The sequence below is a fragment of the Urocitellus parryii genome, chromosome 4 (genome assembly GCF_045843805.1).
Source record: "Urocitellus parryii isolate mUroPar1 chromosome 4, mUroPar1.hap1, whole genome shotgun sequence".
NCBI classification, from domain to species: domain Eukaryota; kingdom Metazoa; phylum Chordata; class Mammalia; order Rodentia; family Sciuridae; genus Urocitellus; species Urocitellus parryii.
This window is the reverse complement of record NC_135534.1, coordinates 41,573,269-41,590,482: the sequence shown is the minus strand read 5'-3', so window position 1 is coordinate 41,590,482 and position 17,214 is coordinate 41,573,269. Positions and strand designations below refer to the sequence as shown.

The window sequence follows — 17,214 nt, the reverse complement described above, 5'->3', positions numbered from 1 at the left end:
GAAAACAGCCGTGAGCACAGTCTTTTTAAAAATCTGATATTTAGGGAGAATTGTAAGAAGACATCAAATTCTTCAATTTGGAATGAAGAGTGGCCCAAGTTACTGGAAATCTCATGCCTCTAAGTCTGCAAATCACAGGCCAGGAAAGAAAAACTTTTCCAACACCTAATTTTAATATTGTGCAAAAGCCATCGACTCTGTTAAAACCCTGGAGTTAAATATGATCCCCCTCCCCACCCCCACCTCTTCTCTTAGGTTAGTGTTTGGGGGACAAGGAGGGGCTGGAGCTTGGCCCCAACCTCGGAATTGCTGCCAAAGGCTTGTAATACAATCTCTCCCCGTTTGAAGGGTAAATCAGTGTCAATTGCGTTTGCTGTCCACCAGAAAAAGTAAGCATTTTACTTCCGCTCGGTCTATGTGGACTGATGAAATGTAGGAAATCTGTTTCTGGCAGGGGGAAAAATCGTTTTCCCAAACTGCACCAAGAGGAGACTTCAGAGAAGTATGAAGAGGGGCAGTGCGACTGTAGCTGCTGCCGCTGCCGCTGCCTCTGCCGCTGTACTGGTGGGGTGCGGGGAGCCGCTGCTGGAGGACCTGCGCCTGGAGGGGGCCGGCCCCAAGAATCTGCAGGAGCCCAGGCGGGAGCCCTGGCGTCTCTGAAAGCAGCCAACAGCACAGCTCGGAACCCGGGGGTGAGCAAGGCGGGCTGGGCAAGCTCTCCGCCAACGCTGCAGCAGCATGCATGCTCTGCAGCCAGGGGTTGCGAGAGCCCCTGCCGGTCTGTTTCACCGGGGGCGAAGGGGGAGGGGCAGGTTACTAACAATAACCGCAGGGATGTCGCAGGGAAGCGTGAGAGTCGTCGCCCGTGGAGTAGGCTGTGGTGCTGAGAGCCTTAGTGCGTACAGTGGGTGATTTTGTGATTCCCTGGAAACAACCATGTGCTCCACATCCTTACAGTGTGGAGCAGCCCCAAAAGCCTGCTGGAATGGCTCAGCCAACAAGGGGCAGAAGTGAGGAGTTCTAATTAGCACATTGATTATAAATGTACACATATGCATACTTGCTCAAGAGTGTCTAATAAAGGCTCAGCATTGTCTGCTGCTGGGGAGAAGGGAGAGGAAAGGGTAGTTAATCGGTTGATCTTGAATGTTTTTGAGTCAGAGAGGCCAGGAGGAGAGGAAAGAATGCAACACTTTGAGATTTGGGGAGATGTTCCTTTCCATTGAATGAGTTGGATGGAGTTGTGCTTTTCCTTAATGAACAAACTCTAGCCCCTGTATCAATACCCTTTGGGAAGATTTTGCATGCTATCATTCTTTTTTGTCCAGCTTAAAGAGTAGACTGGAGTCTGAAATTGGGGAGCACTGAATCAACTCAATATGGTAAATGGCAATTGACAGTCCAGAAATTCAGATTGTCTGGTCTCTGGAAAGGAGAGGAGTAAAATCGGGAATTTATAAATTGTTTTCTACATTCCAATACAATTGGAGGTATGTGTGAGGGAGCAGATATTTGCATATTTTGCCAAGTTAACCTTTCAGCCTTTACCCTTCCCTCTTTCTTCATCTTCATTCTTTTACAATCAAGAATTCACAAAACTTTACTCTTATCACCGCCCCTCCCAACCTTCCAACCAAGCTTGATCCAGTGTATATGGGAGATGTTATGCAGAGGAAATAAGATCTGCGCGGGCACAGGAACACCCATTAGGCCTCCTGGGATTGAAATAAAGGCTCAGACAGGTTGGATGGACCAGCCAGACAGAGGAAGTTCTCCTTTCCTCTCCACTTATCCCCTGAGATTCACAGAGGCAAGGCTGAGAACCAACCCTTGTGCTCTTTGCTTCTCTCCCTCAACTTCTTAGCTTTGTGGACACTGAGTAACTACTACTGGGATCTGATTTGCCCAGCTTGTCTTTGAAATTGATCCATGAGTTCTTTCTCAAGGAATGTTTCCCTCTAACTGTGGAAAAGGTGGTGGCTATGGTGGTCCTTTCCAACATGGGCATCCAGGTTCTGACTGCTTAAGGAAGGTAAGGGCCAGTGGGATGAAACATGGGACAAGGTGCCTTCATAAGGCACATTGGGGCATTTGCACAGGGCTGTCTGAGTAGTCTCTGGCACAGAAAGGTAGCTTTGATTTCAGCCTATTTGTTAGTGAACTTTGGAATTTCATTTCATTGTTAATCATTCTGCTTGGGTGATATGGACTGTGCTGTACTGGCAATAAATTCACATGACAAAATTTATTTCACCTAGTATAAAGGACCTGTGATTGCCTCTGGGTTCCCTGGTATCTTGGTATGAAGCCTTAGTTAAACCTTAAACTTGTATGAAGGCTGAAATGTCAGGTCTTATATGAATCATCAGTATGATGTGTGTTATTTTAGAACTTTGCTTCAACCCTGAAAGTCTGTATTGTAGACTCTGGGAGCTTTTGAAAGAACTATGATACCTTGGTTGAAAACAAATGAGGAGGCTCTCACAATTTGTTTACTTATGAGTAAAGTGGCCATAGATGTTGTAGTGTTATTTGGTATATTTTGTGGTTTTTATATTGTGCCCCAGGCAAGATCCACTGTTTCTTTAAAAATTTTCCTTAGCAACTATAATTGACTATAGGAAAGGTTAGGATTAAAATTTAAAAAAAATCTCTTATGAAAATGGGTAAGATACTTGTGTAAATTTCTTTATTAAAAAGCTTTTGGAGTCAGTTCAATTGGACTTTTGCTAACTTTTTCACTCTACACAAGAAATTCATATCTAGAAACAAAATGTAGAACTCTCATAGGTCTTAACTACCTTAGAGTCAAGTAAATCAGGAATGTTTGTGTTTTAAGTAATTTTTTACAAAATCCTGCTCATTAGTTAAGAGTTACTAATTGGTTTATGTGAACTTTTAATAAGTCATTAAATATTTCCAGTTATTTAATTTTGGATAGTTTTGTATATTTCACTTTAATCTGGTGGAGACATAAAAATCTGTTTTAAATTGTTTGGAAGAATGGTTTATTAATTTTTTTTAATTGGATAAAACAAAAGAAACCCTAATGTTATGAGAATGTAGAAAATCCATTCACCTTCAGCTTTATTATTTTTATTGTTGTTGTTATTATTATTTTGGTCATGGTTTGAGAAGGACTAGGTATTGAGGTACTTCATCATTTCATTCAAAACACATCAGTAGAGGACTGGGATAAGAAAGAGGTGACAGGAGGAGAGTTAATATCACAGAGATTGAGCTCCAGGAGGGCAGGCTAGGATACTTCTAAGGACTATGTCCAAACAGCTTTGTTACTTTGGGCAATGTTTCTTCTTAAGCCCAGATTCTTACTAATAATGAGGAATATTGATACATTTTCTAAGGTTGCTTTAGGTTTAAATAATTTATCACATAAGTAGATAAACTAGCATTTAATGTCATTTTGCTATTATGTTTGGTGATAATTTATTTGTCTTGGACAAATGGCACCCCTGCTAGATGCAGAACTAAAATTTCAGATTATAAAATCTGAAATCACCTTTATGCTTAAATTGTGGACTTTATTTTCTGATTAGATACTTATAAGATTTTTCATTCATAATATTGGTTGAGACTATGCATTGTGTAGAAAGATTATGATTAGTCAAAATGAATCACATAAGACTAAAATACAATTGTGAAAAAAAACACAACTTTTTTTTTTTAATTCTTTGATTCTAACTTGAAAGATGGTATTTTCTCTTTTTAGATTTTGGAAAGGTGTTTGGTTTGGGGCATTTTTGTTTGTTTTTAGTTTTAAAATATGGTGTAACTAGTCTATGAATTTTTTTTCTGCATTGTTCAACATCCACAACACCCCAAACTGAACAGATACCGGTAGGGTCAACAATGCTGATGAGAGTGGAGGTTGCCTTTAGTGAGGGACACTTGACTGTAGATTCATTTGGACTCCTTGCTTTCACTGGCCACAGTTGAGTGTGTGTGTGTATGTGTGTATGTGTGAAAGAGAGGGAGAGACAGGAAGAGACAGAAGTGAGAGTTGAGGTGTGTTGGTAGTGATATCCTCTTACAGCATTCCTCTATCTTAATAGCTTATGCTCTTCAACTGGTGTAAAAATATACATATGATAAATTAGCATATTATACCCTCCCACATACACTATTCACTGTACTTCTCACCTTTCATATATCATCTTGGCAATGACATTCTTTTTGATATGAATGAAACTTTGGATTTTTCATTATGTATGGCTTTATAGTACTGATACTTTCTCTCTTTGTACTTCACCTTTACTGCTGTTTACTTAATGATTCAAAATTATCTAGAATGTTCTTACTTTGTTACAGAATGTTTTTCCAAAATAAGTCAATGGACGTGTGTGTTTTTCTGTTGTTGTTATTATTATTATTATTAGTAGTAGTAGTAGTCCATTTTCTGATGGTGATGCTTTAAATTTTGTTAATGTAGAATATATTGACCACAAAATAAATAATCAGCATTAGTGCAAATATTTAATCCTCACAATATCTTTGAAGTGTTAGTTTGCACTATACACAGTGAAAAATCAAAGAGAAAAAGACATGGGACTAGAATAGAATATTTACCAAATGTAAGGTACTGGGACCTTTATTTGACCCTAGGACTTCTGATTCCAATATTGTTTCCAGTAATTTGACTTCTTAATGGAATCTCCTAGAAGACAGTAGAGATGTAATGTTTATCTAATTTAATTCTTATTTTTTTCTTTCTTATTTATTTTATATATAATATTGCAATTCATTTTCTCTAACTTGGCAGCACGTAGAGATAGGCCCCAAACCATTTTGGTCACAATAAAGAACACCTCTAGGTGGCGTGAAAGAGTCCCCCTTTTTCTTTTTTTTTTTCAGAGTCACAAGTGGTATCTTCAGCTGAGATTCTGGAGCAACAGGCTAGACAGAGTCTTTAAACATGTGATATTTTACTTATAGAGTCATTAACTTTTTCTTCTTCCCCTGGGCTTGTTCAAGTCTCATCATATCCATAATTGCTATTCCAGATCACATCTACAATGGAAAGAAAGAAAAATCTACATACACACAGTCTTTGAAAAAGTCTGTATTAAATTTCTGCATGTTTTTCCCTTTAAATTTTGTTTTCCTTAATTCTAAGTGCTGAGGGGTGAGTTATCCACTTTTGATAGACCAAAAAAGTTTTCTGGAACCATGGTCTGATTCACAGAAGTATTTGAGTTCTTATTCTTTTCAAAGTGATTGACTTTAATACTTGCCAAAATTACTGATCAAGCTTCTAAAATATTTAGATTATATAAATTTATTGGTAATATCTGTCAATGTTTAGACATACAAAATTTGTTTATTTCTTTCTAACTGAACTTTGTTCTTTAATCCTAGTGGATCATTTAATCATTTCATTTCCCATCTTTACAAGCTACCTCTTGACATCTTTCGTGGTTTTGAAAACTTTTCATTGAGTTCTAAAGAACTGAAATAATCCTTATTTACAGTTTGTTCTTTAGGATTCAAATTCAACTCATCTGGGTTGATTCAACAAATAATTTATAAAAATTATAAAATGGCCAAATTCTATAAATATCTTTTCATCTGGGTAGTACAAACTCATTGAATCTTTTTGCACAATTTAATCCTTTCAATTGGAATATATTTCACCATAGCATAAAATCTTCCAGACTCTAAATTTTGTTCCTGCAATCTGGATCTATTTCTGTGTTTCCTGTGCTCTGTTCTGCAAAGTCTAAATCTAAGACCTCCACTTGACAACACTCAGCTAACCCATCTAGTCATGCTCAGTTTAGTGGCAATCTGAAAATTGAAAATGGATCAGAGAAACTGGGTTGACAACCCTAATTCTTTTCAGAGGCGACTTAAAAGTCCTCATTTATGAGAGTGACTTTAGGTTTATACATAGTTGTCTTATGTTTAATTAACTTTTATTGCATGTTAATTATCCATTAATCTTTCTTGCTCTCAGGTTGGCCTCCTGGGGCAGTGTAACTCTATTCTTGGATTTCTCCCCACTGGAATTTTGATTTATATACAAAGTATCAGAATAAAAATTGCTGGATTATTCTGATTGTTTTTACTTGATGATCACCTGTACATATTAGAAGATAGCTTGAATTACATTTCTGGCAAAATGCAAACCAGATGACATGAGAAATAAATGTAGCACTGTCAAGGAAGATAAAAACTTCACTGTTTGCAAGTATTGAGGGGAAGGATTGTGTCCCTCTGACTCATTGAAATGGTTGCACCCCATTAGGCTTACTGTAAACTATCCCTTGATGAATTCTTTGCTGGACAATGAGCTTAAGAATCTGAGGTGTCTTCTTGCTTTTACAGAGCAAAATAGGGCTCTGATGCTTCAATGGAAGTTGCAGAACACATAATAGGGTGTAGGTAAAGTTACTAAAGCACCACATCTCACTTTCAGGAAAGTAGTGGGAGAGATTGTGTCTTGAGAAGAAAGGCATTTTAGAGGTAACCCTTTTAAGATTTCAATTAGTTATTTAAACATATGAATCATGTGCTTAAATGTATTATTACTTAAATGTTTGTTTCTGAGAGTAGCTGGCCTGTAGACGTCCTAACCAGCTACAAACAGATGTTTTATTTTGCTGGGAATGGACCTATTTTTAAGAGAACAGAAATTGAAAGGTGTTTTAGGATTTTTGTGATTAATCAGAGGGTTTGGAGAAAACTTCAGTACTTTATATGAATAATGTCATCATTAACTGTGATAGACTGCAACAATGGTATATATTCTGATTCATATACCATCAATTTAGTAACTTACAGTATGGTAGAGTAAAAACATTTCCTATTTATGCTATATCACTTTAGATACTTAGAGATTTAGAGAATGTTATCAAAGAGAATTTATGATAATCGTTTTCAAATATTATTCAAAAGAGTAATGAAATTGTGATTGTGCCTTTAAGTTGTAAAATTTATGACACATTTTTGGTATTTATTCACTTTCCTAACAGTCTCTTCTAATATTTAGGAGGTGGTGACATTTTTGCATTGTTTGAAACACCAATGTCTTACATTTTCAAAAAATAGTCATGAAAAGAAATTAACCAATGCTAAGTGAATTACAGTTCAGCATTAACTGAAAATGAATAATATGCAAAGTTTCTAAGAATAAAATAGATAGCACATAACTTGTATTGTTAACTTTACAATGCCACAGATAGCCTTAGGGATGTAGCTTAGTGGTAGAGATAGCTTGCCAAGCATGCATGGGTTCTATCCCAGCCCTGAAAACTAGAAAATAAAACAAATATTAATATATAACTGAAAATCTTATGATAGCATACAAATCTTATTCCATGCCTGTTGCAAATATTTTTATTTAATTATGTTGCATTTGACTAATTTCATATTCATATTTTATTTATAGACAGAATGAAATACAAGTTCATAAACATATGACTTCACTATTTTAGCAGTTTCAACAGTAATTTCTATAGACTTATGTCCTGATAGTCATGAATAAAAGTGTTATATTCAGATATATATTCAAATATCTTTTCTATAACACATGGGATGTTGTACCAGGAATAAGGAAATCAATTAAATGAAGTTATTTTTTGTTTTATAGAATAAAACATTTATCTATTCCCACTCTAAAAATTATTTCAAACAAAACCCCATCAGGTAAAATAGACTAAGTGGGAAGATAAAAAGGAAGAAAGACATGATAGTAGAGGACGAAAAAATTACCTGTGATAGGATTTGTTAGAATTAAGTTGTAATTCTAGATTATTAGTATGAGCTCTTGATTAGTGCATTTTATAAAAATGTGTCATTATGGAAAGAGTGTTGATGTGTGAAGACCCAGATCAGCCTTCCTGTGCTATGATCTGTCTGATCTTGGTTAAGTCAGAAACTCTCTGCTGGTTGCCTTCTGTGACCATCAAAGAGATCTTTTGAATGCACTGCCTTACCTGTCCCCCACTCAATTCTTTTATTGTGAGTTTTTAATTAATTGGCTATTTCAAAAACCAGGTACTATGCTTTATCTTTTAGGCAACAGTTTTAGGAGGACTATGTGTTTACCATAAATTGTGCAAATAATGTAACTGATAATATTTAGTCCTAAAACTTTATGAAAATTTGTGTTTTCAAAAATTAACCCAAACAATGAGAGTTAACAAATTGGACATTAAAAGTTTAATTCAACCACTTTTTATTGCGTTCAAGTAAATGGAATTTCTTGCCTTAGCAGCTGATCCTTTCCAAATATATTCTTTTACATGAGCTAAGGGGTTACTGTTTGATTTCTTATTTGACCTTTGACTGCTGTTATTTACTACCAAGTGGTTGGCCAAAAGTGAGAGATCCTTTACAAATAAAGCAATGTTTCATGGAGTTTAATAATTAATCACCTGACCTATCACACACACACACACACACACACACACACACACACACACACACACAAAATCCCAAAACAAAACCATGAAACTGGTTCAATACGTTGTCATTGTGGCAAGATTTTAACCACATAAGTCTGTATAAAAGCAATTGCTTTTTTGTTTCCAAAACAGGTATTACAAGTGGATAAATAATGTGCACAGCTCTGAGCCCAAAGGTGCGCAGTGGGCCTGGCCTCTCTGATATGCATCAGTATAGCCAATGGCTGGCCAGCAGACATGAAGCTAATTTGCTACCGATGAAAGAAGATCTGGCCTTGTGGTTAACCAATCTATTAGGTAAGGTTATAAGATATCATTTTGTGACCATAGATAACATTTGTTGTTGTTGCTTTTTCCTCTTACAGTCTCCTTCACCTAAGCATGTGATAGCAACTTGGAAAGAAAGGCTTTCATTATTTGGATTTTTCATCTGGGAAACCTGAAGCATGTGGAAAATTTCAATGAATTTCCCAGTGTCTTTCATATGAATTGTGATTCATGATTCCAACATCATTCATTGAAATGTGGAAATATGTGGTCAAATTGCTTAGTACATTTATATACTAGTCTGATTTATTTTTCACTTTTCTTTCATATAACTGACTAACCTGACCTATTCTTTTGACAGTGTTCACAGGCCATAGCCTGTGAAATCTAGCTTCTAAAACTAGATTTCTTTGTCCTACTTTTATAGCACACCTTCTAAAACTGCTAAATACCCAATCTCAGGAACAAAAGCATCTATCCTTTGTCCAAATGAGCTGACTACAGTTATTTAACCTTGAACTAAACTTTTTCTTCTTAATTCACCTTTGTTTCCATGTACTTGTCTGACAATATTGTTGAGAAAAAGCCTACCTCAAGCAAAGCTGCTTCTTCATTTCTCTGGATAAAATTTCTACAAGTGCAAAATAGCTTTGTACATTTAAAAAATCATAGTATACACTAATATTTTCCTGAAGAATAAAATTGATTTACATCTTGGGGAAAGGATCCTTACAGAGCTTATAAGATATAAGATCTGGATATTGAGTCAAAGTAGAATATATAAGGCACTTTATCATTTGCAGAAGGGATTTGTCAACATGGCTTTATTCTTTAAGGAATGCTACAGGGTTAGTGTTGGTATTGTCACACCCCAGTTGATGAAACTGTAAAGATTAATGAAAACCACTCTGTCCATCTGAAATTTTCACCTCATTTGGTGAGGTTTGAGCCCATTTTAGCAAGTTTTTTTCCTGCTTGCTATGGTTGTGAATTTTTGCATGGATTTTGTTTATTCTTATTTATTTCCCCCCTTAGAGTTAGATGTTCACTTATTCTTCACTGTGTGCACCCTATTTTGGCAACTTTTCATGGTTTAACCAGGGCTATCAAATATGGGTACATAAACTGTAGTTTTTTCACAAAGGTGCTCAGTCAAAGGTCAATGAGTCAGAAGTTCAGCCACCATCAGAAGTTCAGAAAGACTTTCCCTTCACTCTTTTGTGACATTCTCTCTACCAGAAGGAGGGGGCTACCATCTGTTAGTAATTCATCCATTCAGAGGAGGAATTTTGTCTCCATCAAATGTAGTTATTTTAGCTTAAACATGGATTTTTCTTTCTTTGTTTTATCACTTTAGGATTCACTAATGATTGTTACTTTAGGAATTCATTAACTTTCATCAGTCTGTCTTCTGATATAAGCTATCATGTGCAGCAGTATAAAAGAGAAGTTGAGTACAGACTCTGGAAATACACTGCTGGCATTTGAACCCCAGCTCTGTCACTTTCTAAAAGTGTGATCTTGGGCAAGTTCCTTAACATCTCCGTGTGTTGTTTTTCTCATGTATACAACAGTTATTTTATGTACACACACAAGAGTGTGTGTGTGTATGTGTGTGTGTGTATGCTATAATAACAGTTATTATCTATCTAGTGCCTTGTTTTTCTCATGTATGCAATAGTTATTACATATATGTATAATAACAGTTATTATCTATCTAGTATTATCTATTTATAGGTTGTTGTGAAAGTAAATAATTTAAATATATATAATACTTAAAATAATGCCAGGCATATAGTGAACACTAAACATGTTGTTACTGCATTTATATACTTCAGTGAAACTATTAATTTGATTTAGTGCATGAATTCATTCATTAATTCAAGAAATATGTCTGAGCTCAGCCGTGTTGGACTCTGGAATAAGAATGTGTCAATTCAACTCGGTTCCACTGTTTACTGTGTGTCTTACACAATGCTTCAGTTCTACAGTCTGTAAAATTTGTACAATACTAATACCAACCTTAAAGATTTGGTGGTTGTTTGAATGAGATCATCAGACTATGGTCTATGACATAATAATCAACCAGTAAGTAATAACTATTATGGTGACTGTGTTACAGACACATTCTGAATGGTAGTAGAGGTGATTAAGAATAGACATAGCACCTATTCTTACAAAATTTGGAGTAGATTAGCAAAGAAACACATTTTATAGGTAATTGAATATGTTATCCATTGACGGAACCTAAAATATTGAAGTTGCAATTAGACTGTGAAATGGGGTTTGGGCAGGGCAAGATATCAAAGGGCTTGAGGTAAACTTCAAGGGGCTTGTATTTAAATGGAGAACTGAAGAATGGTTGGTAGCTAGCAAGACAAAGCATGGAGTAAGAGTCTTTGTAGGCAGGAAAGGAATTGAGCTGGGAAGGAGTTTAATATTTTGGAAGAAATGAATGAAGTCTAGCATCAACATGAGAGGGAGAAAGAGAGAGAAAGGGAGACACAGAGAGAGACTGTGTGTGTGTGTGTGTGTGTGTGTGTGTGTGTGTGTGTGTGTGTGTTTCATCAGATTTGTTAGGCCTAAACCATATACTGCTTTGAGTAGCATATTAAGGAACTTAAAATTTACCGTATGATCAATGAAGAGCCATTGAAATTTCCAGGCAGAGGAAATGTGACTAATTATAGGATAGCCTGATTATACAGGGACACTCCAATGTCCCATGACTTATCATCAAGGCATTTTATTTAGTGAACATGATCAGTTACAAAGTAGCTTGGTCAGTGTGACAGCCCAAGACAGCCTCAAAGAAGAGAATCAGTGTGTGTAATGGAAAGATCCTTGGATTAAAAGTCAGGAGACCTGGCTCCTAACTGGGAGTCAGGAGACCTGGCTTCTGGTTCTGGCTCTGCTGCTCTGTAGGAAACTTGCCCAGAGTCACTCAGCTATCTTTTCTGGGCTCTGTGTCCTCAACCATAAAATGAAGGGATTGGAGTAGATGATCTCTAATATCTTTACCAGCTCCCAAAAGTTAAGTTTTCAAGAAATCCATCTGTTGAGACCCATGAGGGCAATTGAGGTCATTGATATGCATAAACAAGGAAAGGATTTATATAAAGGAATGACCTTCTTTTAAAGAATAGAATTTAAAAAAAATAGTAGTTGTAACACAAATGCATCTGATGGCTTATGAATTTTCTCAGGATCAGAATCCTAAACAAATCTTAAGATACAGTAAAGTGTAACCTTTGAATCCTCTTGAGTCCATATGAAATAGAATGATAATGAACTTCAAGTGAATATCCTCATGGCAAGTTGGAAAGTAGTCTAATAACTCGAGATTGTTTCAAGTGGTAAAACATTTAGAAGTAGGACACCATTAATACCAGATTGGTGGTTACCAGAAGAGGAATAAATGTATGGCCCTGTTAGGTATTTTCTTATGTACATCTAGTATTCACATACCTTGGAAATAGAGCCACTAAGATAAATTTTAAAATTATTAATTACTGGGTATTTTGTTCCTTCAGAAATATTTGCAGACTTTTACCATGTTGCTCTCTTCCAATTCTTACTTTTTATCTACATGAAAGTTGGAGATGTCTCAGCAGTAGTTTCAAAGTTAATCCTGTCTCCATAGAAAGTAAAATTCCTCTTTGAAGTAGAAATTTGCATACTAAATTAAAGCTTTTAATTAGGTTTTACTGTTGTGATATGGGACCTTACTTTATCATTGTGATATGGAAATATTTCCTGCTTCTTTCTGGGATAGTTGTCCAAAATGAAACAAATTCTTCAATTTTTCCAAAGGAGTTTCAAATTCTAAATGCAGATATTTCTGATCCTATACTGAAAGTACATTTAAAAAATGTATTTTTTAAAGAATGCTCAATTGATATTTAGAGTTTTTGAAGGACAAGTATGATTTGATGGGTAAGTAAATGATTTCTGTGAGCCGAGGTTGTGTCTCAGTAGTAGAGCACTTGCCTAGCATGTGTGAGGCACTGGGTTCGATCCCTGGCACCACATAAAAATAAATGAATTAAAGGTATTGTGTCCATCTACAATGAAAAAAAAGAAAATGATTTTGTGGTTCATATACCAATGTTCATATTAATGACCCAAATGTAGGTATTTCACTGTAACTTTCATATATTATATGTTTACTTAATCAGTAACAATAATAAATTTAGATTTTTAGACTTAGTGTTAAAAAAGCAACAGTAAGCTGTCAGGGAAGCTAAAATTTAAACATTAGAATGTGAAATACTGACTGTCTTATATGTCTACTAATGAAAGTCAATAAATACTCATAGGACTTGGGATCTGAGTGGGGGACAGCATGATAAATGACATGAGATCATGTGACATTTTCTGACTATTTACATATCCCTTGGTACATCTACTTATTTTATGGGAAAAAATCTTTGTAGTCCTAGTATGTCTCCTAATAATTGCTGGGATGATGGTCCCATTTTATGGCAAACTTTCAGAAAAGACATAAAAAGATTATTTGGCCATTGTACTCTGCTTTGCATTAAATATCTGCATTAAATCTTTATTCTATATTTACATATTCACATTTATTTCCCCAAAGGGCTACTATTTTGTTGTTCTTACTTACATATAATTATTGCTCTTTTGTTATTTAACTGTGTCCTCAGGACAAATTAGAAAATCAAATGATTCTACAAATAAATCTTTGGGAAAAAATTTAATTGTGGCTTTGAGAAAACTGGATGCTATTAAATTAAAAGTTTCATCTTATAGCCACCAACCATCATTCAAATAGGTTAGGCATATTTTAGTAACTTCATGGTTATTGATGGATTTTTGAAGATTGTTATTGGCTTGACTTTGATATAAATATACTGAACATAAATGTTTTCAAATTGTACATTTTGCTTTTATCTTTTATTTGAAAGCTTTACTTTGCTTTCTATGAGTTTTATCCAGCAATACTGTATGAATCACATGGGAGGATACTTTTGAGAAAAGATTTTCATTAGGCATCAAAAATTGAAATTATTTTTAAAGATTATAAATATTTAGAATGAAGGTATATGTGTACAGATATTCAGGAACTTTGAAAAAATTATAAGATATATTACAAAGTTATGCTGAATTAAATTTATTTACATTTAGAAAATCCATTATGACAATTGAGGTCATGGTGATTTTATCTTCTTTGACCTTTCTACATGCACATAAAAGATTTCAATTGTTTTCACTTTAATCTTTCCTTTTTTTTTTTTTTTTGTACTGAGGATTAAACCCAGGGGTGCTCAACCACTGAGCCATATCTCCAGTCTTTTTTTTATATTTATTTAGAGACAGGGTCTCTCTGAGTTGCTAAGTTCCTCACTAAGTTGCTGAGGCTGGCTTTGAACTCACCATCCTCCTGCCTTAGCCTCCCGAGCCGCTGGGATTACAGGCATGCACCACCACACTAGGCAATTGTTTTCACTTTAATATAACCTGTATGTAATGATTCCATTTTTCAGTCATTTCTAAAAAGTAAAATAACTTTGTCATTAAGCACCTGTTTATTGGAGTTGTTGCTGTCTAATAAGTTTAGAATGACTTTTCTTGACAACACCCTTTCTCCTACATGTTGTAGGTATGTTCAGTAAAGATTCCTTAGGAAGGGTGGTATCTTATAGCTAGATTAAAACAATTTAAATCATGTTCACAAGTTGATACTTTTCAGAGTGGTTAGTGCCTATTTCTTTATTGACTTTTGTAATAGAACCAGCTTTTTAAAAGTATATATGCATTTTATATGAATTCAGGATACACATTTGTGAATCAGCTTGCATAGGCACTGGCCTAGGGTTTCTGGGTAAAATGAGTTATTTCCAGTCTCACAATCTTCAAAAATCAGTCTTAAAAATATGAAATAATTTGGGCTAAGACAGAAAAATAATATGTGTTTGAGTTCTTTAACTAGAGAAATACGTTATAATTGAGGGGTACAATGGAGATGGAAGTAGAGTTTGATAGTATAATAATTAGATCATTCCTAGAGGCTACAACATAGCAGCTTTCTTCTGCAGCAAATCAAGTCAACTAACAGAGCATTCCTGAATTCTACAGACTGTCAAGTAGGCTGCTATTCATTTTCAGCACCATCGTCTTTAATCCCAAACTGTTCTTTTCCTGACAAGTTTTCTGGGGTGTTTTTACAGAGAAAAAGACAATCACATTAATGAGAATGCATTGTTATAGGAAATAGCCATTTGTGTATTCAGCAAATATTTAAGTAGTGAAGCATAGTGGCTAAGAGCATAGACTATGACCTTGAACTGCCTGGGTCAAAGAGCCAGATTATTCTCTGAGCTGGGTGAAGTTAGGCAAATTACTTAATCTTCGCACCTATGTTTCATTATCTGTAAAATAATAGCATCCACTCCAAGTTTTATAAGAAGATTAAAAACAGGAACATGAGTACAAGTAAATTGCTTACAACAGTGCCTGATGCATAATACCCAAGGGATTATTAGGTGTGTGGTCATACCTGTAAAAATTAAGAGGAAAACATTTCTTCTTAGGATCAGAGAAGAGTAAATTAATTTTAACTTGGTGGCTTCAGTCTAAAATATTCTATAGATTGATAGACATTATGAAAATTATGGCAAACATGTTTCTGGAAGGAATACACTGATGTTTATGGACATACATTTTTATTAGTTGCCTAATAAAAATTTCTTACAGATGTTTATTTCCTATAATTGAGCCTTAATATAAGTGACTAATCACAATATTAAATCAATTTCCCTAATTTTTTTCTATTGTCCAGCTGTCAATCATGACTGGATTGATGCTATAAAGATCACGGTTTACAATTATGAGTGCAAGAGTAGAAGATATTACTTCTAGACTAGCATATTTCAGATTAAACTTCAAACCAATGGTCTTTACAACCCGGTTGCAATTCATTAGTACAAAATGATTTAATTTTATTTCTTCATTGCCCTTTATCTTCCTAAACTTGTCAACTACAAGGAAAGGATGTAACTAGAAAAGCAATATTTATCTGGTTTTAGAATCACATTTTTTTCTGATAATAATAATCTGAAATGTGAAGTTAGCTAACAGTTTAGATTAAAGAAGATCTGATTCTGCTTAGCAGAGATTTTTAAATTTTGCATGAATTTTTCTTGATAAATTGCAGTTGGTTCTTCATAGCCTGTTCTTATGGATTTGTTATGGTTAAACTCAACTAGTTTTATATTCTGTTGTTTTCTTTTAAGTACTATTGGTAACAGTAATGCAATAAAGAGTAAAGTAATATATTATCTCACATAAAGATTAGAACTGATTTCTTATAATTATAGTACGTTTAAGTGCATATTTAATGTTTATTAATAGTTGGATGGAAAATACATTACAAATGAAGTCTTTTTTGTGTGTTAACTTTGCAGTCTCACATTTTTCCTTCATTTGAGGCAGTATATTTCAGCTATAAAGTATGTAACTGTGTCTGTTTTAGCCAAAAAAAAAAAAAATCCCACCTTTCCAAGCAATAAAATATACAGAATTGAAAGTTGACACCTAATATATTTTTCATTGGATACAGATGTTCAATGTAAAATTCTTTCTTCTAGTATTCATAAAATGTTGGATAACCAGAAATCTTTAGGTATAATGTATGAAAAGTAAAAAGAAATCATACCTTTTGGTAAATTGCTAATAGCTTTTTAATGAAAGCTGTTTTTATTCTCATAATTTACAAGTTTGTTTAAGAATATTGTGTCACTAAAAATATGAATGGAATCTTTAAATTGCCATGGAACTTCATGAAATAAAAATATTCTAAATTTCTCTCCCAAATGTAGAAAATCTTATAAGTATCTTATAAAAGAGTCATTCAACAGTTTGTGTACATTTTACCTCGTTTATCTTGAAATCTAAATGCTTTTGAATACATTTTAAGAAACTGTTTCTAATAGCAATTTTTCATGTCAGTTTTCAATACCATCCTTGCTGGCAAATACAGGCTAATATGGGGAATGCACAGTACAATCTATTATGCTGAATTTTTGTATATTAAGACTACTGTTCATTTTTGAAGTGAGGGGAGCTGTGTACAGTTTTGAAGTAGAAGCAGCTCTTCCAAGGGTAACCTTTGAGAACTGGGAACTACTGATGGTTTGCCACCTGCAGAAGTCATTATCCAAGCTATGGGTGAAAATGTGCACTATCCAGTAACGAGGAAAACACACGAAAAAGTAGTTGTTTTCTCTTTACCCATCCTTCCCCCATGCCTTCCCCAGAAACACACACACACACACACACACACACACACACACACACAATAATAATAAAATAAAATGGACACAAATCATTTTAAACAGGTGTTTCTTTAAATACAAATACAGATAGTCAGTTTAAGTCAATAGTTAATCTGTAGTTCTAGTTGTGTTCTATTTAAGTGTACTTAGAATTGAGATCCCTGCATCTTTCCTAAGAAGAAAAAAAATATACATAACCCTATGAGCACTTCAATATAAAACTT

General features: G+C 34.6%; 1 protein-coding gene across 2 annotated transcripts in view; it reads left to right on the top strand.

The window, feature by feature from the left end:
• Positions 1-383: 383 nt before the first annotated feature.
• Gas2 (growth arrest specific 2) overlaps positions 384-17,214 on the top strand; it is a 125,210-nt gene continuing 108,379 nt past the window's right edge. For both annotated transcript variants that reach the window (XM_026384115.2, XM_077798162.1), the window contains exons 1-2: positions 384-692; positions 8,559-8,723. In XM_026384115.2, coding sequence (XP_026239900.1) covers positions 8,579-8,723 — 145 coding nt within the window. In that variant the 5' untranslated portion in view covers positions 384-692; positions 8,559-8,578. The remainder of the gene's footprint in view (positions 693-8,558; positions 8,724-17,214) is intronic.